The sequence below is a fragment of the Rhea pennata genome, chromosome 7, assembly GCF_028389875.1.
Source record: "Rhea pennata isolate bPtePen1 chromosome 7, bPtePen1.pri, whole genome shotgun sequence".
Lineage (NCBI taxonomy): Eukaryota > Metazoa > Chordata > Aves > Rheiformes > Rheidae > Rhea > Rhea pennata.
Window position 1 is genome coordinate 4,907,713 of NC_084669.1, and position 21,783 is coordinate 4,929,495.

At 67.5% G+C, this 21,783-nt stretch overlaps 1 protein-coding gene across 1 annotated transcript in view; it reads right to left on the reverse strand.

Moving 5' to 3' along the window:
• Positions 1-21,783, reverse strand: part of DMBT1 (deleted in malignant brain tumors 1) — a 111,823-nt gene that overhangs the window by 27,194 nt on the left and 62,846 nt on the right. Inside the window, 9 exon segments of the mRNA XM_062580378.1 lie at positions 219-620; positions 2,653-3,054; positions 5,082-5,483; positions 7,516-7,917; positions 9,945-10,346; positions 12,457-12,780; positions 14,813-15,214; positions 17,242-17,643; positions 19,749-20,072. Of these exon segments, the coding sequence (XP_062436362.1) occupies positions 219-620; positions 2,653-3,054; positions 5,082-5,483; positions 7,516-7,917; positions 9,945-10,346; positions 12,457-12,780; positions 14,813-15,214; positions 17,242-17,643; positions 19,749-20,072 (3,462 nt within the window).

A 21,783-nucleotide genomic window follows, 5' to 3' on the forward strand; every position in this document is an offset into this window, starting at 1 on the left:
GGGAGCACCGCGTGGTGCCGAGCAAAGGGAGGGGAGAAGCGAGGGCGCGAGGAGGAGCCCCGCGGTCCCTAAAGCTGCGGGCCTGGGACGAGCCCTCGGAGGCTTGCGGCAGCCCCGCGCCCGTGGCAGCCGCCGGCGGGGCGGAGCGGAGCCCGGTGCACGGTGGGACCGCCGGGAGCGGCGCTCGTGGCTCCGTGCGCCCCGCGGCCCTGGGCGGCGGGGCCGGCGCCCGGCTGTGCTGGCCGGCGCTCTGGGCTGCCGCAGCGGGCCCGCGGCCGCGGCGGGGTGGGCCGGGCGGAGGTGAGCACCTGCGCAGACGACGCCGGCGTCCTCCTTGTGGCGGCAGTCGTGGACGCCCAGCCCGCGGTGAGAGCACTGGGCCAGCGACGCCTCGTCCCCCGTGCACGCCACCTCGTCCAGGAGCACGGGGCCGGCGCCTTCGCCAAAGAAGGCGTTGCGGTGGGCCGAGACGACGTCCCCGCAGCCCAGCTGCCGGCACGCCACGCTGGCGTCCCTCAGGTCCCAGGCGTCGTCGCAGACGGTGCCCCAGCTGCCGTTGTGGAAGAGCTCGAGGCGCCCCTCGCAGGGGCCGCCGCCGTCCACCAGCCGCAGGGCCATGTCTGGGGGAAGCAGAGGGAGAGGCGGGGTCGCGCGGTGGCCTGGGAAAGGGCCGTCCCGGGGGCGCTCCTCACCTACCTGGAATTGCCGTTGTCGCCTGCTCCGTAGACACTGTCCCAAGAGAAGGGAAAAGCCACGCTTCAGGCTAAAGGCACGAGCGCGAGCGTAACAGAGGCCCTCTGCCCTGCACCTCTGGCTTGAGAGCTTGGTTTAGAAGGGGGATTCCCTTTAGCGTTGCATTTTGTGAGTGGAGCACTTGGAGCTGCCCTTCACGAAAGCTGCTTCAGAAGTCCTGACAGCAGCACGTGCCCGGGCCGCAGAGTTTTGCGGGTGCCCGGGCCGGCAGGGCACTGCAGTGAGGAAGAGCATGCGCCTGCCTTGCGGGAGAAAGCCTCACTGCCTTCCCCAAACCGGCGCTGGTTTCAAGGGGCTTTGGCTTGCAAGAGCTTCTCAGCACCTCTGCTCAGAGCAGGCTACGCCGCCACGCGCCACTCAGGAACCGTAGCGTGAGCTCAAATACCTGGTACTTCCGTCGTCGCGTGCTCTGTGGACGCTGTGGCAAGAGAAAGGAGAAGCAGGCTTCAGTGATCTGGGCGTTTTTGAGGAAGCTAAGCCTGGCCTGCCAGGCCAAGGGCAAGGCCAACGGAACAGGAAGGCGTAACGAGCGCCCCGCTGAAGTGAGCGCTTGATGGAGCTGCTCTTCAGCTAGTGCGTTTTGCAGGAGCCCCTCTTTTGGCATTCGTGGAGACCAGCTGGTGGTCTTCTGGCTCCCTTGAGCGGGGGTGGCACTCGTATGCCCGAGCGCGTTCGTCTGCGCACAGGCCACCACGCGGCCTGTGGCAGGACAGCAGCGTCCCCAAACGAGCCCCGTGCAGCCGGCGCCAGGAGCCGGGTGCCCCTGGTGTGCCTGGGGGCTGCGGGTGTGGGAGGGGGCCCTCCAGCTCCGCGAGAGCGCCCAACTCAGCTCAGCACCGCTCAGGGCAGAGCGGCTCCCCAGTCCTCATGGGGAGGACACAGAGTTGGCCAACCGCCAGGCAAATACCCGCGCAGCGAAGCAGGAGATACCTGTTGCTTCAGGTGTGGTTGTCTCCACGGGGACTGTGAGGAGAGAAAAGAAAGGCGGTCAAAAAGGTCATGCGAACGGGGTCGTGGTTCTCGGGTAGGAAGCGGGAGAAGCAGGAGGACAGGCAGGGCTCTCCGCCTAGCGCCGCTCCGGGGACGTCTGGCGAAGCCTTGGCGGAGCCTGCGGGCTGTGTTTCTGCTGAGCGACGGCGGCATTTAGAGCGGCAGCGTGCCGGAGGAGTACGCCTGGCCACGGCAGGGGCGAAGCAGCAAACGCCGCGGGCGCTGCAGTCGTCTCAGGCCGGGCTCCTGCGGCAGGCTGAGCGCGAGCTGAGCTGCTGTTTGCGGGGAAGACGCTGCCGTGCTGCCAAAGGTGCCGGGGGAGCGGGAGCCTGGCAGGGGAAGGAAGCCGAGCTGCTTTTCAGTGAAAGCAGTGGCGTGCTGGTGGAGCGTGCTGGTGGGTTAGGCAGGCGCAGAAGCTTTGGCTCTGTCGACTAGGAAGCTGCAGAGGCGAGCGTGGCTTGTGCCGCACAGCGGCTGGCGGGCGCGCGCGCGCAGAAACGGTTTGCGGTGCGCGAGGAGCAGCGGCTGGAGAGGGACGGGGCGGACCGGGAAGACGCGCTGCCAGGCTGACCGTGACTTCTGCTCCCGAAGCGTTTCTCCGGAGGCTTGCCGTGTAGGCGCGGTAGCTCGGCGGCTCGTAGCGCGTTAGGGCAGAACGAGGTTTCTCCGTGACCGCGAGCGGGGAGCACCGCGTGGTGCCGAGCAAAGGGAGGGGAGAAGCGAGGGCGCGAGGAGGAGCCCCGCGGTCCCTAAAGCTGCGGGCCTGGGACGAGCCCTCGGAGGCTTGCGGCAGCCCCGCGCCCGTGGCAGCCGCCGGCGGGGCGGGGCGGGGCGGAGCGGAGCCCGGTGCGCGGTGGGACCGCCGGGAGCGGCGCTCGTGGCTCCGTGCGCCCCGCGGCCCTGGGCGGCGGGGCCGGCGCCCGGCTGTGCTGGCCGGCGCTCTGGGCTGCCGCAGCGGGCCCGCGGCCGCGGCGGGGTGGGCCGGGCGGAGGTGAGCACCTGCGCAGACGACGCCGGCGTCCTCCTTGTGGCGGCAGTCGTGGACGCCCAGCCCGCGGTGAGAGCACTGGGCCAGCGACGCCTCGTCCCCCGTGCACGCCACCTCGTCCAGGAGCACGGGGCCGGCGCCTTCGCCAAAGAAGGCGTTGCGGTGGGCCGAGACGACGTCCCCGCAGCCCAGCTGCCGGCACGCCACGCTGGCGTCCCTCAGGTCCCAGGCGTCGTCGCAGACGGTGCCCCAGCTGCCGTTGTGGAAGAGCTCGAGGCGCCCCTCGCAGGGGCCGCCGCCGTCCACCAGCCGCAGGGCCATGTCTGGGGGAAGCAGAGGGAGAGGCGGGGTCGCGCGGTGGCCTGGGAAAGGGCCGTCCCGGGGGCGCTCCTCACCTACCTGGAATTGCCGTTGTCGCCTGCTCCGTAGACACTGTCCCAAGAGAAGGGAAAAGCCACGCTTCAGGCTAAAGGCACGAGCGCGAGCGTAACAGAGGCCCTCTGCCCTGCACCTCTGGCTTGAGAGCTTGGTTTAGAAGGGGGATTCCCTTTAGCGTTGCATTTTGTGAGTGGAGCACTTGGAGCTGCCCTTCACGAAAGCTGCTTCAGAAGTCCTGACAGCAGCACGTGCCCGGGCCGCAGAGTTTTGCGGGTGCCCGGGCCGGCAGGGCACTGCAGTGAGGAAGAGCATGCGCCTGCCTTGCGGGAGAAAGCCTCACTGCCTTCCCCAAACCGGCGCTGGTTTCAAGGGGCTTTGGCTTGCAAGAGCTTCTCAGCACCTCTGCTCAGAGCAGGCTACGCCGCCACGCGCCACTCAGGAACCGTAGCGTGAGCTCAAATACCTGGTACTTCCGTCGTCGCGTGCTCTGTGGACGCTGTGGCAAGAGAAAGGAGAAGCAGGCTTCAGTGATCTGGGCGTTTTTGAGGAAGCTAAGCCTGGCCTGCCAGGCCAAGGGCAAGGCCAACGGAACAGGAAGGCGTAACGAGCGCCCCGCTGAAGTGAGCGCTTGATGGAGCTGCTCTTCAGCTAGTGCGTTTTGCAGGAGCCCCTCTTTTGGCATTCGTGGAGACCAGCTGGTGGTCTTCTGGCTCCCTTGAGCGGGGGTGGCACTCGTATGCCCGAGCGCGTTCGTCTGCGCACAGGCCACCACGCGGCCTGTGGCAGGACAGCAGCGTCCCCAAACGAGCCCCGTGCAGCCGGCGCCAGGAGCCGGGTGCCCCTGGTGTGCCTGGGGGCTGCGGGTGTGGGAGGGGGCCCTCCAGCTCCGCGAGAGCGCCCTACTCAGCTCAGCACCGCTCAGGGCAGAGCGGCTCCCCAGTCCTCATGGGGAGGACACAGAGTTGGCCAACCGCCAGGCAAATACCCGCGCAGCGAAGCAGGAGATACCTGTTGCTTCAGGTGTGGTTGTCTCCACGGGGACTGTGAGGAGAGAAAAGAAAGGCGGTCAAAAAGGTCATGCGAACGGGGTCGTGGTTCTCGGGTAGGAAGCGGGAGAAGCAGGAGGACAGGCAGGGCTCTCCGCCTAGCGCCGCTCCGGGGACGTCTGGCGAAGCCTTGGCGGAGCCTGCGGGCTGTGTTTCTGCTGAGCGACGGCGGCATTTAGAGCGGCAGCATGCCGGAGGAGTACGCCTGGCCACGGCAGGGGCGAAGCAGCAAACGCCGCGGGCGCTGCAGTCGTCTCAGGCCGGGCTCCTGCGGCAGGCTGAGCGCGAGCTGAGCTGCTGTTTGCGGGGAAGACGCTGCCGTGCTGCCAAAGGTGCCGGGGGAGCGGGAGCCTGGCAGGGGAAGGAAGCCGAGCTGCTTTTCAGTGAAAGCAGTGGCGTGCTGGTGGAGCGTGCTGGTGGGTTAGGCAGGCGCAGAAGCTTTGGCTCTGTCGACTAGGAAGCTGCAGAGGCGAGCGTGGCTTGTGCCGCACAGCGGCTGGCGGGCGCGCGCGCGCAGAAACGGTTTGCGGTGCGCGAGGAGCAGCGGCTGGAGAGGGACGGGGCGGACCGGGAAGACGCGCTGCCAGGCTGACCGTGACTTCTGCTCCCGAAGCGTTTCTCCGGAGGCTTGCCGTGTACGCGCGGTAGCTCGGCGGCTCGTAGCGCGTTAGGGCAGAACGAGGTTTCTCCGTGACCGCGAGCGGGGAGCACCGCGTGGTGCCGAGCAAAGGGAGGGGAGAAGCGAGGGCGCGAGGAGGAGCCCCGCAGTCCCTAAAGCTGCGGGCCTGGGACGAGCCCTCGGAGGCTTGCGGCAGCCCCGCGCCCGTGGCAGCCGCCGGCGGGGCGGGGCGGAGCGGAGCCCGGTGCGCGGTGGGACCGCCGGGAGCGGCGCTCGTGGCTCCGTGCGCCCCGCGGCCCTGGGCGGCGGGGCCGGCGCCCGGCTGTGCTGGCCGGCGCTCTGGGCTGCCGCAGCGGGCCCGCGGCCGCGGCGGGGTGGGCCGGGCGGAGGTGAGCACCTGCGCAGACGACGCCGGCGTCCTCCTTGTGGCGGCAGTCGTGGACGCCCAGCCCGCGGTGAGAGCACTGGGCCAGCGACGCCTCGTCCCCCGTGCACGCCACCTCGTCCAGGAGCACGGGGCCGGCGCCTTCGCCAAAGAAGGCGTTGCGGTGGGCCGAGACGACGTCCCCGCAGCCCAGCTGCCGGCACGCCACGCTGGCGTCCCTCAGGTCCCAGGCGTCGTCGCAGACGGTGCCCCAGCTGCCGTTGTGGAAGAGCTCGAGGCGCCCCTCGCAGGGGCCGCCGCCGTCCACCAGCCGCAGGGCCATGTCTGGGGGAAGCAGAGGGAGAGGCGGGGTCGCGCGGTGGCCTGGGAAAGGGCCGTCCCGGGGGCGCTCCTCACCTACCTGGAATTGCCGTTGTCGCCTGCTCCGTAGACACTGTCCCAAGAGAAGGGAAAAGCCACGCTTCAGGCTAAAGGCACGAGCGCGAGCGTAACAGAGGCCCTCTGCCCTGCACCTCTGGCTTGAGAGCTTGGTTTAGAAGGGGGATTCCCTTTAGCGTTGCATTTTGTGAGTGGAGCACTTGGAGCTGCCCTTCACGAAAGCTGCTTCAGAAGTCCTGACAGCAGCACGTGCCCGGGCCGCAGAGTTTTGCGGGTGCCCGGGCCGGCAGGGCACTGCAGTGAGGAAGAGCATGCGCCTGCCTTGCGGGAGAAAGCCTCACTGCCTTCCCCAAACCGGCGCTGGTTTCAAGGGGCTTTGGCTTGCAAGAGCTTCTCAGCACCTCTGCTCAGAGCAGGCTACGCCGCCACGCGCCACTCAGGAACCGTAGCGTGAGCTCAAATACCTGGTACTTCCGTCGTCGCGTGCTCTGTGGACGCTGTGGCAAGAGAAAGGAGAAGCAGGCTTCAGTGATCTGGGCGTTTTTGAGGAAGCTAAGCCTGGCCTGCCAGGCCAAGGGCAAGGCCAACGGAACAGGAAGGCGTAACGAGCGCCCCGCTGAAGTGAGCGCTTGATGGAGCTGCTCTTCAGCTAGTGCGTTTTGCAGGAGCCCCTCTTTTGGCATTCGTGGAGACCAGCTGGTGGTCTTCTGGCTCCCTTGAGCGGGGGTGGCACTCGTATGCCCGAGCGCGTTCGTCTGCGCACAGGCCACCACGCGGCCTGTGGCAGGACAGCAGCGTCCCCAAACGAGCCCCGTGCAGCCGGCGCCAGGAGCCGGGTGCCCCTGGTGTGCCTGGGGGCTGCGGGTGTGGGAGGGGGCCCTCCAGCTCCGCGAGAGCGCCCTACTCAGCTCAGCACCGCTCAGGGCAGAGCGGCTCCCCAGTCCTCATGGGGAGGACACAGAGTTGGCCAACCGCCAGGCAAATACCCGCGCAGCGAAGCAGGAGATACCTGTTGCTTCAGGTGTGGTTGTCTCCACGGGGACTGTGAGGAGAGAAAAGAAAGGCGGTCAAAAAGGTCATGCGAACGGGGTCGTGGTTCTCGGGTAGGAAGCGGGAGAAGCAGGAGGACAGGCAGGGCTCTCCGCCTAGCGCCGCTCCGGGGACGTCTGGCGAAGCCTTGGCGGAGCCTGCGGGCTGTGTTTCTGCTGAGCGACGGCGGCATTTAGAGCGGCAGCGTGCCGGAGGAGTACGCCTGGCCACGGCAGGGGCGAAGCAGCAAACGCCGCGGGCGCTGCAGTCGTCTCAGGCCGGGCTCCTGCGGCAGGCTGAGCGCGAGCTGAGCTGCTGTTTGCGGGGAAGACGCTGCCGTGCTGCCAAAGGTGCCGGGGGAGCGGGAGCCTGGCAGGGGAAGGAAGCCGAGCTGCTTTTCAGTGAAAGCAGTGGCGTGCTGGTGGAGCGTGCTGGTGGGTTAGGCAGGCGCAGAAGCTTTGGCTCTGTCGACTAGGAAGCTGCAGAGGCGAGCGTGGCTTGTGCCGCACAGCGGCTGGCGGGCGCGCGCGCGCAGAAACGGTTTGCGGTGCGCGAGGAGCAGCGGCTGGAGAGGGACGGGGCGGACCGGGAAGACGCGCTGCCAGGCTGACCGTGACTTCTGCTCCCGAAGCGTTTCTCCGGAGGCTTGCCGTGTAGGCGCGGTAGCTCGGCGGCTCGTAGCGCGTTAGGGCAGAACGAGGTTTCTCCGTGACCGCGAGCGGGGAGCACCGCGTGGTGCCGAGCAAAGGGAGGGGAGAAGCGAGGGCGCGAGGAGGAGCCCCGCGGTCCCTAAAGCTGCGGGCCTGGGACGAGCCCTCGGAGGCTTGCGGCAGCCCCGCGCCCGTGGCAGCCGCCGGCGGGGCGGGGCGGGGCGGAGCGGAGCCCGGTGCGCGGTGGGACCGCCGGGAGCGGCGCTCGTGGCTCCGTGCGCCCCGCGGCCCTGGGCGGCGGGGCCGGCGCCCGGCTGTGCTGGCCGGCGCTCTGGGCTGCCGCAGCGGGCCCGCGGCCGCGGCGGGGTGGGCCGGGCGGAGGTGAGCACCTGCGCAGACGACGCCGGCGTCCTCCTTGTGGCGGCAGTCGTGGACGCCCAGCCCGCGGTGAGAGCACTGGGCCAGCGACGCCTCGTCCCCCGTGCACGCCACCTCGTCCAGGAGCACGGGGCCGGCGCCTTCGCCAAAGAAGGCGTTGCGGTGGGCCGAGACGACGTCCCCGCAGCCCAGCTGCCGGCACGCCACGCTGGCGTCCCTCAGGTCCCAGGCGTCGTCGCAGACGGTGCCCCAGCTGCCGTTGTGGAAGAGCTCGAGGCGCCCCTCGCAGGGGCCGCCGCCGTCCACCAGCCGCAGGGCCATGTCTGGGGGAAGCAGAGGGAGAGGCGGGGTCGCGCGGTGGCCTGGGAAAGGGCCGTCCCGGGGGCGCTCCTCACCTACCTGGAATTGCCGTTGTCGCCTGCTCCGTAGACACTGTCCCAAGAGAAGGGAAAAGCCACGCTTCAGGCTAAAGGCACGAGCGCGAGCGTAACAGAGGCCCTCTGCCCTGCACCTCTGGCTTGAGAGCTTGGTTTAGAAGGGGGATTCCCTTTAGCGTTGCATTTTGTGAGTGGAGCACTTGGAGCTGCCCTTCACGAAAGCTGCTTCAGAAGTCCTGACAGCAGCACGTGCCCGGGCCGCAGAGTTTTGCGGGTGCCCGGGCCGGCAGGGCACTGCAGTGAGGAAGAGCATGCGCCTGCCTTGCGGGAGAAAGCCTCACTGCCTTCCCCAAACCGGCGCTGGTTTCAAGGGGCTTTGGCTTGCAAGAGCTTCTCAGCACCTCTGCTCAGAGCAGGCTACGCCGCCACGCGCCACTCAGGAACCGTAGCGTGAGCTCAAATACCTGGTACTTCCGTCGTCGCGTGCTCTGTGGACGCTGTGGCAAGAGAAAGGAGAAGCAGGCTTCAGTGATCTGGGCGTTTTTGAGGAAGCTAAGCCTGGCCTGCCAGGCCAAGGGCAAGGCCAACGGAACAGGAAGGCGTAACGAGCGCCCCGCTGAAGTGAGCGCTTGATGGAGCTGCTCTTCAGCTAGTGCGTTTTGCAGGAGCCCCTCTTTTGGCATTCGTGGAGACCAGCTGGTGGTCTTCTGGCTCCCTTGAGCGGGGGTGGCACTCGTATGCCCGAGCGCGTTCGTCTGCGCACAGGCCACCACGCGGCCTGTGGCAGGACAGCAGCGTCCCCAAACGAGCCCCGTGCAGCCGGCGCCAGGAGCCGGGTGCCCCTGGTGTGCCTGGGGGCTGCGGGTGTGGGAGGGGGCCCTCCAGCTCCGCGAGAGCGCCCAACTCAGCTCAGCACCGCTCAGGGCAGAGCGGCTCCCCAGTCCTCATGGGGAGGACACAGAGTTGGCCAACCGCCAGGCAAATACCCGCGCAGCGAAGCAGGAGATACCTGTTGCTTCAGGTGTGGTTGTCTCCACGGGGACTGTGAGGAGAGAAAAGAAAGGCGGTCAAAAAGGTCATGCGAACGGGGTCGTGGTTCTCGGGTAGGAAGCGGGAGAAGCAGGAGGACAGGCAGGGCTCTCCGCCTAGCGCCGCTCCGGGGACATCTGGCGAAGCCTTGGCGGAGCCTGCGGGCTGTGTTTCTGCTGAGCGACGGCGGCATTTAGAGCGGCAGCGTGCCGGAGGAGTACGCCTGGCCACGGCAGGGGCGAAGCAGCAAACGCCGCGGGCGCTGCAGTCGTCTCAGGCCGGGCTCCTGCGGCAGGCTGAGCGCGAGCTGAGCTGCTGTTTGCGGGGAAGACGCTGCCGTGCTGCCAAAGGTGCCGGGGGAGCGGGAGCCTGGCAGGGGAAGGAAGCCGAGCTGCTTTTCAGTGAAAGCAGTGGCGTGCTGGTGGAGCGTGCTGGTGGGTTAGGCAGGCGCAGAAGCTTTGGCTCTGTCGACTAGGAAGCTGCAGAGGCGAGCGTGGCTTGTGCCGCACAGCGGCTGGCGGGCGCGCGCGCGCAGAAACGGTTTGCGGTGCGCGAGGAGCAGCGGCTGGAGAGGGACGGGGCGGACCGGGAAGACGCGCTGCCAGGCTGACCGTGACTTCTGCTCCCGAAGCGTTTCTCCGGAGGCTTGCCGTGTACGCGCGGTAGCTCGGCGGCTCGTAGCGCGTTAGGGCAGAACGAGGTTTCTCCGTGACCGCGAGCGGGGAGCACCGCGTGGTGCCGAGCAAAGGGAGGGGAGAAGCGAGGGCGCGAGGAGGAGCCCCGCGGTCCCTAAAGCTGCGGGCCTGGGACGAGCCCTCGGAGGCTTGCGGCAGCCCCGCGCCCGTGGCAGCCGCCGGCGGGGCGGGGCGGAGCGGAGCCCGGTGCGCGGTGGGACCGCCGGGAGCGGCGCTCGTGGCTCCGTGCGCCCCGCGGCCCTGGGCGGCGGGGCCGGCGCCCGGCTGTGCTGGCCGGCGCTCTGGGCTGCCGCAGCGGGCCCGCGGCCGCGGCGGGGTGGGCCGGGCGGAGGTGAGCACCTGCGCAGACGACGCCGGCGTCCTCCTTGTGGCGGCAGTCGTGGACGCCCAGCCCGCGGTGAGAGCACTGGGCCAGCGACGCCTCGTCCCCCGTGCACGCCACCTCGTCCAGGAGCACGGGGCCGGCGCCTTCGCCAAAGAAGGCGTTGCGGTGGGCCGAGACGACGTCCCCGCAGCCCAGCTGCCGGCACGCCACGCTGGCGTCCCTCAGGTCCCAGGCGTCGTCGCAGACGGTGCCCCAGCTGCCGTTGTGGAAGAGCTCGAGGCGCCCCTCGCAGGGGCCGCCGCCGTCCACCAGCCGCAGGGCCATGTCTGGGGGAAGCAGAGGGAGAGGCGGGGTCGCGCGGTGGCCTGGGAAAGGGCCGTCCCGGGGGCGCTCCTCACCTACCTGGAATTGCCGTTGTCGCCTGCTCCGTAGACACTGTCCCAAGAGAAGGGAAAAGCCACGCTTCAGGCTAAAGGCACGAGCGCGAGCGTAACAGAGGCCCTCTGCCCTGCACCTCTGGCTTGAGAGCTTGGTTTAGAAGGGGGATTCCCTTTAGCGTTGCATTTTGTGAGTGGAGCACTTGGAGCTGCCCTTCACGAAAGCTGCTTCAGAAGTCCTGACAGCAGCACGTGCCCGGGCCGCAGAGTTTTGCGGGTGCCCGGGCCGGCAGGGCACTGCAGTGAGGAAGAGCATGCGCCTGCCTTGCGGGAGAAAGCCTCACTGCCTTCCCCAAACCGGCGCTGGTTTCAAGGGGCTTTGGCTTGCAAGAGCTTCTCAGCACCTCTGCTCAGAGCAGGCTACGCCGCCACGCGCCACTCAGGAACCGTAGCGTGAGCTCAAATACCTGGTACTTCCGTCGTCGCGTGCTCTGTGGACGCTGTGGCAAGAGAAAGGAGAAGCAGGCTTCAGTGATCTGGGCGTTTTTGAGGAAGCTAAGCCTGGCCTGCCAGGCCAAGGGCAAGGCCAACGGAACAGGAAGGCGTAACGAGCGCCCCGCTGAAGTGAGCGCTTGATGGAGCTGCTCTTCAGCTAGTGCGTTTTGCAGGAGCCCCTCTTTTGGCATTCGTGGAGACCAGCTGGTGGTCTTCTGGCTCCCTTGAGCGGGGGTGGCACTCGTATGCCCGAGCGCGTTCGTCTGCGCACAGGCCACCACGCGGCCTGTGGCAGGACAGCAGCGTCCCCAAACGAGCCCCGTGCAGCCGGCGCCAGGAGCCGGGTGCCCCTGGTGTGCCTGGGGGCTGCGGGTGTGGGAGGGGGCCCTCCAGCTCCGCGAGAGCGCCCTACTCAGCTCAGCACCGCTCAGGGCAGAGCGGCTCCCCAGTCCTCATGGGGAGGACACAGAGTTGGCCAACCGCCAGGCAAATACCCGCGCAGCGAAGCAGGAGATACCTGTTGCTTCAGGTGTGGTTGTCTCCACGGGGACTGTGAGGAGAGAAAAGAAAGGCGGTCAAAAAGGTCATGCGAACGGGGTCGTGGTTCTCGGGTAGGAAGCGGGAGAAGCAGGAGGACAGGCAGGGCTCTCCGCCTAGCGCCGCTCCGGGGACGTCTGGCGAAGCCTTGGCGGAGCCTGCGGGCTGTGTTTCTGCTGAGCGACGGCGGCATTTAGAGCGGCAGCGTGCCGGAGGAGTACGCCTGGCCACGGCAGGGGCGAAGCAGCAAACGCCGCGGGCGCTGCAGTCGTCTCAGGCCGGGCTCCTGCGGCAGGCTGAGCGCGAGCTGAGCTGCTGTTTGCGGGGAAGACGCTGCCGTGCTGCCAAAGGTGCCGGGGGAGCGGGAGCCTGGCAGGGGAAGGAAGCCGAGCTGCTTTTCAGTGAAAGCAGTGGCGTGCTGGTGGAGCGTGCTGGTGGGTTAGGCAGGCGCAGAAGCTTTGGCTCTGTCGACTAGGAAGCTGCAGAGGCGAGCGTGGCTTGTGCCGCACAGCGGCTGGCGGGCGCGCGCGCGCAGAAACGGTTTGCGGTGCGCGAGGAGCAGCGGCTGGAGAGGGACGGGGCGGACCGGGAAGACGCGCTGCCAGGCTGACCGTGACTTCTGCTCCCGAAGCGTTTCTCCGGAGGCTTGCCGTGTAGGCGCGGTAGCTCGGCGGCTCGTAGCGCGTTAGGGCAGAACGAGGTTTCTCCGTGACCGCGAGCGGGGAGCACCGCGTGGTGCCGAGCAAAGGGAGGGGAGAAGCGAGGGCGCGAGGAGGAGCCCCGCGGTCCCTAAAGCTGCGGGCCTGGGACGAGCCCTCGGAGGCTTGCGGCAGCCCCGCGCCCGTGGCAGCCGCCGGCGGGGCGGGGCGGGGCGGAGCGGAGCCCGGTGCGCGGTGGGACCGCCGGGAGCGGCGCTCGTGGCTCCGTGCGCCCCGCGGCCCTGGGCGGCGGGGCCGGCGCCCGGCTGTGCTGGCCGGCGCTCTGGGCTGCCGCAGCGGGCCCGCGGCCGCGGCGGGGTGGGCCGGGCGGAGGTGAGCACCTGCGCAGACGACGCCGGCGTCCTCCTTGTGGCGGCAGTCGTGGACGCCCAGCCCGCGGTGAGAGCACTGGGCCAGCGACGCCTCGTCCCCCGTGCACGCCACCTCGTCCAGGAGCACGGGGCCGGCGCCTTCGCCAAAGAAGGCGTTGCGGTGGGCCGAGACGACGTCCCCGCAGCCCAGCTGCCGGCACGCCACGCTGGCGTCCCTCAGGTCCCAGGCGTCGTCGCAGACGGTGCCCCAGCTGCCGTTGTGGAAGAGCTCGAGGCGCCCCTCGCAGGGGCCGCCGCCGTCCACCAGCCGCAGGGCCATGTCTGGGGGAAGCAGAGGGAGAGGCGGGGTCGCGCGGTGGCCTGGGAAAGGGCCGTCCCGGGGGCGCTCCTCACCTACCTGGAATTGCCGTTGTCGCCTGCTCCGTAGACACTGTCCCAAGAGAAGGGAAAAGCCACGCTTCAGGCTAAAGGCACGAGCGCGAGCGTAACAGAGGCCCTCTGCCCTGCACCTCTGGCTTGAGAGCTTGGTTTAGAAGGGGGATTCCCTTTAGCGTTGCATTTTGTGAGTGGAGCACTTGGAGCTGCCCTTCACGAAAGCTGCTTCAGAAGTCCTGACAGCAGCACGTGCCCGGGCCGCAGAGTTTTGCGGGTGCCCGGGCCGGCAGGGCACTGCAGTGAGGAAGAGCATGCGCCTGCCTTGCGGGAGAAAGCCTCACTGCCTTCCCCAAACCGGCGCTGGTTTCAAGGGGCTTTGGCTTGCAAGAGCTTCTCAGCACCTCTGCTCAGAGCAGGCTACGCCGCCACGCGCCACTCAGGAACCGTAGCGTGAGCTCAAATACCTGGTACTTCCGTCGTCGCGTGCTCTGTGGACGCTGTGGCAAGAGAAAGGAGAAGCAGGCTTCAGTGATCTGGGCGTTTTTGAGGAAGCTAAGCCTGGCCTGCCAGGCCAAGGGCAAGGCCAATGGAACAGGAAGGCGTAACGAGCGCCCCGCTGAAGTGAGCGCTTGATGGAGCTGCTCTTCAGCTAGTGCGTTTTGCAGGAGCCCCTCTTTTGGCATTCGTGGAGACCAGCTGGTGGTCTTCTGGCTCCCTTGAGCGGGGGTGGCACTCGTATGCCCGAGCGCGTTCGTCTGCGCACAGGCCACCACGCGGCCTGTGGCAGGACAGCAGCGTCCCCAAACGAGCCCCGTGCAGCCGGCGCCAGGAGCCGGGTGCCCCTGGTGTGCCTGGGGGCTGCGGGTGTGGGAGGGGGCCCTCCAGCTCCGCGAGAGCGCCCAACTCAGCTCAGCACCGCTCAGGGCAGAGCGGCTCCCCAGTCCTCATGGGGAGGACACAGAGTTGGCCAACCGCCAGGCAAATACCCGCGCAGCGAAGCAGGAGATACCTGTTGCTTCAGGTGTGGTTGTCTCCACGGGGACTGTGAGGAGAGAAAAGAAAGGCGGTCAAAAAGGTCATGCGAACGGGGTCGTGGTTCTCGGGTAGGAAGCGGGAGAAGCAGGAGGACAGGCAGGGCTCTCCGCCTAGCGCCGCTCCGGGGACATCTGGCGAAGCCTTGGCGGAGCCTGCGGGCTGTGTTTCTGCTGAGCGACGGCGGCATTTAGAGCGGCAGCGTGCCGGAGGAGTACGCCTGGCCACGGCAGGGGCGAAGCAGCAAACGCCGCGGGCGCTGCAGTCGTCTCAGGCCGGGCTCCTGCGGCAGGCTGAGCGCGAGCTGAGCTGCTGTTTGCGGGGAAGACGCTGCCGTGCTGCCAAAGGTGCCGGGGGAGCGGGAGCCTGGCAGGGGAAGGAAGCCGAGCTGCTTTTCAGTGAAAGCAGTGGCGTGCTGGTGGAGCGTGCTGGTGGGTTAGGCAGGCGCAGAAGCTTTGGCTCTGTCGACTAGGAAGCTGCAGAGGCGAGCGTGGCTTGTGCCGCACAGCGGCTGGCGGGCGCGCGCGCGCAGAAACGGTTTGCGGTGCGCGAGGAGCAGCGGCTGGAGAGGGACGGGGCGGACCGGGAAGACGCGCTGCCAGGCTGACCGTGACTTCTGCTCCCGAAGCGTTTCTCCGGAGGCTTGCCGTGTAGGCGCGGTAGCTCGGCGGCTCGTAGCGCGTTAGGGCAGAACGAGGTTTCTCCGTGACCGCGAGCGGGGAGCACCGCGTGGTGCCGAGCAAAGGGAGGGGAGAAGCGAGGGCGCGAGGAGGAGCCCCGCGGTCCCTAAAGCTGCGGGCCTGGGACGAGCCCTCGGAGGCTTGCGGCAGCCCCGCGCCCGTGGCAGCCGCCGGCGGGGCGGGGCGGGGCGGAGCGGAGCCCGGTGCGCGGTGGGACCGCCGGGAGCGGCGCTCGTGGCTCCGTGCGCCCCGCGGCCCTGGGCGGCGGGGCCGGCGCCCGGCTGTGCTGGCCGGCGCTCTGGGCTGCCGCAGCGGGCCCGCGGCCGCGGCGGGGTGGGCCGGGCGGAGGTGAGCACCTGCGCAGACGACGCCGGCGTCCTCCTTGTGGCGGCAGTCGTGGACGCCCAGCCCGCGGTGAGAGCACTGGGCCAGCGACGCCTCGTCCCCCGTGCACGCCACCTCGTCCAGGAGCACGGGGCCGGCGCCTTCGCCAAAGAAGGCGTTGCGGTGGGCCGAGACGACGTCCCCGCAGCCCAGCTGCCGGCACGCCACGCTGGCGTCCCTCAGGTCCCAGGCGTCGTCGCAGACGGTGCCCCAGCTGCCATTGTGGAAGAGCTCGAGGCGCCCCTCGCAGGGGCCGCCGCCGTCCACCAGCCGCAGGGCCATGTCTGGGGGAAGCAGAGGGAGAGGCGGGGTCGCGCGGTGGCCTGGGAAAGGGCCGTCCCGGGGGCGCTCCTCACCTACCTGGAATTGCCGTTGTCGCCTGCTCCGTAGACACTGTCCCAAGAGAAGGGAAAAGCCACGCTTCAGGCTAAAGGCACGAGCGCGAGCGTAACAGAGGCCCTCTGCCCTGCACCTCTGGCTTGAGAGCTTGGTTTAGAAGGGGGATTCCCTTTAGCGTTGCATTTTGTGAGTGGAGCACTTGGAGCTGCCCTTCACGAAAGCTGCTTCAGAAGTCCTGACAGCAGCACGTGCCCGGGCCGCAGAGTTTTGCGGGTGCCCGGGCCGGCAGGGCACTGCAGTGAGGAAGAGCATGCGCCTGCCTTGCGGGAGAAAGCCTCACTGCCTTCCCCAAACCGGCGCTGGTTTCAAGGGGCTTTGGCTTGCAAGAGCTTCTCAGCACCTCTGCTCAGAGCAGGCTACGCCGCCACGCGCCACTCAGGAACCGTAGCGTGAGCTCAAATACCTGGTACTTCCGTCGTCGCGTGCTCTGTGGACGCTGTGGCAAGAGAAAGGAGAAGCAGGCTTCAGTGATCTGGGCGTTTTTGAGGAAGCTAAGCCTGGCCTGCCAGGCCAAGGGCAAGGCCAACGGAACAGGAAGGCGTAACGAGCGCCCCGCTGAAGTGAGCGCTTGATGGAGCTGCTCTTCAGCTAGTGCGTTTTGCAGGAGCCCCTCTTTTGGCATTCGTGGAGACCAGCTGGTGGTCTTCTGGCTCCCTTGAGCGGGGGTGGCACTCGTATGCCCGAGCGCGTTCGTCTGCGCACAGGCCACCACGCGGCCTGTGGCAGGACAGCAGCGTCCCCAAACGAGCCCCGTGCAGCCGGCGCCAGGAGCCGGGTGCCCCTGGTGTGCCTGGGGGCTGCGGGTGTGGGAGGGGGCCCTCCAGCTCCGCGAGAGCGCCCAACTCAGCTCAGCACCGCTCAGGGCAGAGCGGCTCCCCAGTCCTCATGGGGAGGACACAGAGTTGGCCAACCGCCAGGCAAATACCCGCGCAGCGAAGCAGGAGATACCTGTTGCTTCAGGTGTGGTTGTCTCCACGGGGACTGTGAGGAGAGAAAAGAAAGGCGGTCAAAAAGGTCATGCGAACGGGGTCGTGGTTCTCGGGTAGGAAGCGGGAGAAGCAGGAGGACAGGCAGGGCTCTCCGCCTAGCGCCGCTCCGGGGACATCTGGCGAAGCCTTGGCGGAGCCTGCGGGCTGTGTTTCTGCTGAGCGACGGCGGCATTTAGAGCGGCAGCGTGCCGGAGGAGTACGCCTGGCCACGGCAGGGGCGAAGCAGCAAACGCCGCGGGCGCTGCAGTCGTCTCAGGCCGGGCTCCTGCGGCAGGCTGAGCGCGAGCTGAGCTGCTGTTTGCGGGGAAGACGCTGCCGTGCTGCCAAAGGTGCCGGGGGAGCGGGAGCCTGGCAGGGGAAGGAAGCCGAGCTGCTTTTCAGTGAAAGCAGTGGCGTGCTGGTGGAGCGTGCTGGTGGGTTAGGCAGGCGCAGAAGCTTTGGCTCTGTCGACTAGGAAGCTGCAGAGGCGAGCGTGGCTTGTGCCGCACAGCGGCTGGCGGGCGCGCGCGCGCAGAAACGGTTTGTGGTGCGCGAGGAGCAGCGGCTGGAGAGGGACGGGGCGGACCGGGAAGACGCGCTGCCAGGCTGACCGTGACTTCTGCTCCCGAAGCGTTTCTCCGGAGGCTTGCCGTGTACGCGCGGTAGCTCGGCGGCTCGTAGCGCGTTAGGGCAGAACGAGGTTTCTCCGTGACCGCGAGCGGGGAGCACCGCGTGGTGCCGAGCAAAGGGAGGGGAGAAGCGAGGGCGCGAGGAGGAGCCCCGCGGTCCCTAAAGCTGCGGGCCTGGGACGAGCCCTCGGAGGCTTGCGGCAGCCCCGCGCCCGTGGCAGCCGCCGGCGGGGCGGGGCGGAGCGGAGCCCGGTGCGCGGTGGGACCGCCGGGAGCGGCGCTCGTGGCTCCGTGCGCCCCGCGGCCCTGGGCGGCGGGGCCGGCGCCCGGCTGTGCTGGCCGGCGCTCTGGGCTGCCGCAGCGGGCCCGCGGCCGCGGCGGGGTGGGCCGGGCGGAGGTGAGCACCTGCGCAGACGACGCCGGCGTCCTCCTTGTGGCGGCAGTCGTGGACGCCCAGCCCGCGGTGAGAGCACTGGGCCAGCGACGCCTCGTCCCCCGTGCACGCCACCTCGTCCAGGAGCACGGGGCCGGCGCCTTCGCCAAAGAAGGCGTTGCGGTGGGCCGAGACGACGTCCCCGCAGCCCAGCTGCCGGCACGCCACGCTGGCGTCCCTCAGGTCCCAGGCGTCGTCGCAGACGGTGCCCCAGCTGCCGTTGTGGAAGAGCTCGAGGCGCCCCTCGCAGGGGCCGCCGCCGTCCACCAGCCGCAGGGCCATGTCTGGGGGAAGCAGAGGGAGAGGCGGGGTCGCGCGGTGGCCTGGGAAAGGGCCGTCCCGGGGGCGCTCCTCACCTACCTGGAATTGCCGTTGTCGCCTGCTCCGTAGACACTGTCCCAAGAGAAGGGAAAAGCCACGCTTCAGGCTAAAGGCACGAGCGCGAGCGTAACAGAGGCCCTCTGCCCTGCACCTCTGGCTTGAGAGCTTGGTTTAGAAGGGGGATTCCCTTTAGCGTTGCATTTTGTGAGTGGAGCACTTGGAGCTGCCCTTCACGAAAGCTGCTTCAGAAGTCCTGACAGCAGCACGTGCCCGGGCCGCAGAGTTTTGCGGGTGCCCGGGCCGGCAGGGCACTGCAGTGAGGAAGAGCATGCGCCTGCCTTGCGGGAGAAAGCCTCACTGCCTTCCCCAAACCGGCGCTGGTTTCAAGGGGCTTTGGCTTGCAAGAGCTTCTCAGCACCTCTGCTCAGAGCAGGCTACGCCGCCACGCGCCACTCAGGAACCGTAGCGTGAGCTCAAATACCTGGTACTTCCGTCGTCGCGTGCTCTGTGGACGCTGTGGCAAGAGAAAGGAGAAGCAGGCTTCAGTGATCTGGGCGTTTTTGAGGAAGCTAAGCCTGGCCTGCCAGGCCAAGGGCAAGGCCAACGGAACAGGAAGGCGTAACGAGCGCCCCGCTGAAGTGAGCGCTTGATGGAGCTGCTCTTCAGCTAGTGCGTTTTGCAGGAGCCCCTCTTTTGGCATTCGTGGAGACCAGCTGGTGGTCTTCTGGCTCCCTTGAGCGGGGGTGGCACTCGTATGCCCGAGCGCGTTCGTCTGCGCACAGGCCACCACGCGGCCTGTGGCAGGACAGCAGCGTCCCCAAACGAGCCCCGTGCAGCCGGCGCCAGGAGCCGGGTGCCCCTGGTGTGCCTGGGGGCTGCGGGTGTGGGAGGGGGCCCTCCAGCTCCGCGAGAGCGCCCAACTCAGCTCAGCACCGCTCAGGGCAGAGCGGCTCCCCAGTCCTCATGGGGAGGACACAGAGTTGGCCAACCGCCAGGCAAATACCCGCGCAGCGAAGCAGGAGATACCTGTTGCTTCAGGTGTGGTTGTCTCCACGGGGACTGTGAGGAGAGAAAAGAAAGGCGGTCAAAAAGGTCATGCGAACGGGGTCGTGGTTCTCGGGTAGGAAGCGGGAGAAGCAGGAGGACAGGCAGGGCTCTCCGCCTAGCGCCGCTCCGGGGACGTCTGGCGAAGCCTTGGCGGAGCCTGCGGGCTGTGTTTCTGCTGAGCGACGGCGGCATTTAGAGCGGCAGCGTGCCGGAGGAGTACGCCTGGCCACGGCAGGGGCGAAGCAGCAAACGCCGCGGGCGCTGCAGTCGTCTCAGGCCGGGCTCCTGCGGCAGGCTGAGCGCGAGCTGAGCTGCTGTTTGCGGGGAAGACGCTGCCGTGCTGCCAAAGGTGCCGGGGGAGCGGGAGCCTGGCAGGGGAAGGAAGCCGAGCTGCTTTTCAGTGAAAGCAGTGGCGTGCTGGTGGAGCGTGCTGGTGGGTTAGGCAGGCGCAGAAGCTTTGGCTCTGTCGACTAGGAAGCTGCAGAGGCGAGCGTGGCTTGTGCCGCACAGCGGCTGGCGGGCGCGCGCGCGCAGAAACGGTTTGCGGTGCGCGAGGAGCAGCGGCTGGAGAGGGACGGGGCGGACCGGGAAGACGCGCTGCCAGGCTGACCGTGACTTCTGCTCCCGAAGCGTTTCTCCGGAGGCTTGCCGTGTACGCGCGGTAGCTCGGCGGCTCGTAGCGCGTTAGGGCAGAACGAGGTTTCTCCGTGACCGCGAGCGGGGAGCACCGCGTGGTGCCGAGCAAAGGGAGGGGAGAAGCGAGGGCGCGAGGAGGAGCCCCGCGGTCCCTAAAGCTGCGGGCCTGGGACGAGCCCTCGGAGGCTTGCGGCAGCCCCGCGCCCGTGGCAGCCGCCGGCGGGGCGGGGCGGAGCGGAGCCCGGTGCGCGGTGGGACCGCCGGGAGCGGCGCTCGTGGCTCCGTGCGCCCCGCGGCCCTGGGCGGCGGGGCCGGCGCCCGGCTGTGCTGGCCGGCGCTCTGGGCTGCCGCAGCGGGCCCGCGGCCGCGGCGGGGTGGGCCGGGCGGAGGTGAGCACCTGCGCAGACGACGCCGGCGTCCTCCTTGTGGCGGCAGTCGTGGACGCCCAGCCCGCGGTGAGAGCACTGGGCCAGCGACGCCTCGTCCCCCGTGCACGCCACCTCGTCCAGGAGCACGGGGCCGGCGCCTTCGCCAAAGAAGGCGTTGCGGTGGGCCGAGACGACGTCCCCGCAGCCCAGCTGCCGGCACGCCACGCTGGCGTCCCTCAGGTCCCAGGCGTCGTCGCAGACGGTGCCCCAGCTGCCGTTGTGGAAGAGCTCGAGGCGCCCCTCGCAGGGGCCGCCGCCGTCCACCAGCCGCAGGGCCATGTCTGGGGGAAGCAGAGGGAGAGGCGGGGTCGCGCGGTGGCCTGGGAAAGGGCCGTCCCGGGGGCGCTCCTCACCTACCTGGAATTGCCGTTGTCGCCTGCTCCGTAGACACTGTCCCAAGAGAAGGGAAAAGCCACGCTTCAGGCTAAAGGCACGAGCGCGAGCGTAACAGAGGCCCTCTGCCCTGCACCTCTGGCTTGAGAGCTTGGTTTAGAAGGGGGATTCCCTTTAGCGTTGCATTTTGTGAGTGGAGCACTTGGAGCTGCCCTTCACGAAAGCTGCTTCAGAAGTCCTGACAGCAGCACGTGCCCGGGCCGCAGAGTTTTGCGGGTGCCCGGGCCGGCAGGGCACTGCAGTGAGGAAGAGCATGCGCCTGCCTTGCGGGAGAAAGCCTCACTGCCTTCCCCAAACCGGCGCTGGTTTCAAGGGGCTTTGGCTTGCAAGAGCTTCTCAGCACCTCTGCTCAGAGCAGGCTACGCCGCCACGCGCCACTCAGGAACCGTAGCGTGAGCTCAAATACCTGGTACTTCCGTCGTCGCGTGCTCTGTGGACGCTGTGGCAAGAGAAAGGAGAAGCAGGCTTCAGTGATCTGGGCGTTTTTGAGGAAGCTAAGCCTGGCCTGCCAGGCCAAGGGCAAGGCCAACGGAACAGGAAGGCGTAACGAGCGCCCCGCTGAAGTGAGCGCTTGATGGAGCTGCTCTTCAGCTAGTGCGTTTTGCAGGAGCCCCTCTTTTGGCATTCGTGGAGACCAGCTGGTGGTCTTCTGGCTCCCTTGAGCGGGGGTGGCACTCGTATGCCCGAGCGCGTTCGTCTGCGCACAGGCCACCACGCGGCCTGTGGCAGGACAGCAGCGTCCTCACGTAGTAAAAGCTGGTGTCACAACATTGTGAGGATAGTGTTTGAAGCATGAATTTTCTCTGACGGGAGAGAGTCTTTCTCTGCCTGTTCACCAGCAGTCCCTAGGAAGCTCTACTTGTCTGAGCTATGCTGTTCTCACTCTCCCATGGTGCCACGTACACCTCCCAGGATAAGGTGTACTGGGAGGACAAAGTTTTCTTTTTCAGTCTCTAACCTCTCTGCAGCTTACTGTCATACCCCATCCTAGCGATATTGTTCTGAAACAGGAAAATTCTGAGATGAGCAACAGGTATGTAAGAAACTCATCTTACGTGCATACATTTCCACTGAAATTTCTACCTGTTCAGCAATGATAGGAAGGTAATAATTTAAGTTGGTATGTAAAATATGTCAGCAGCCTAACTTGGCCAGACCCAGCTAGGGAGGACTCACCGGCTTGATCAGGCTGTGCTGTGACCGAGGGAGTTACTGTCTCTGTGAAAAGATAAGAAACAGAAAAGCAAATATTGCTGGTTGCAGTACTAGGAAAGGTGCGTAGGGTTCTTCAATTACTGAGTTAAGTAAATGAAAGTGGTGGTGACTGAGTGCAATCTGTGGAGGGACAGCAGCATCTTGACCAAAAGGGAACAGGTTTCAAAGCCTTTTTCAAACGTCAACACCCAAGCCCTGTGACCACTCGTGGTGGCATTCACCCTACAGGTGCAATCTCCAGTTATTGTGGCTGTGAGGCATCCTTACCAAGAGAAGCACATGTCCTCAGGTCATGTGTTGAACACCACTGGAAAATTTTTTTTTTTAATCCTGACTCTTTTTTTTTTTGCCATATGTTAAGTAGCACAAATTGTCAGTCATTTA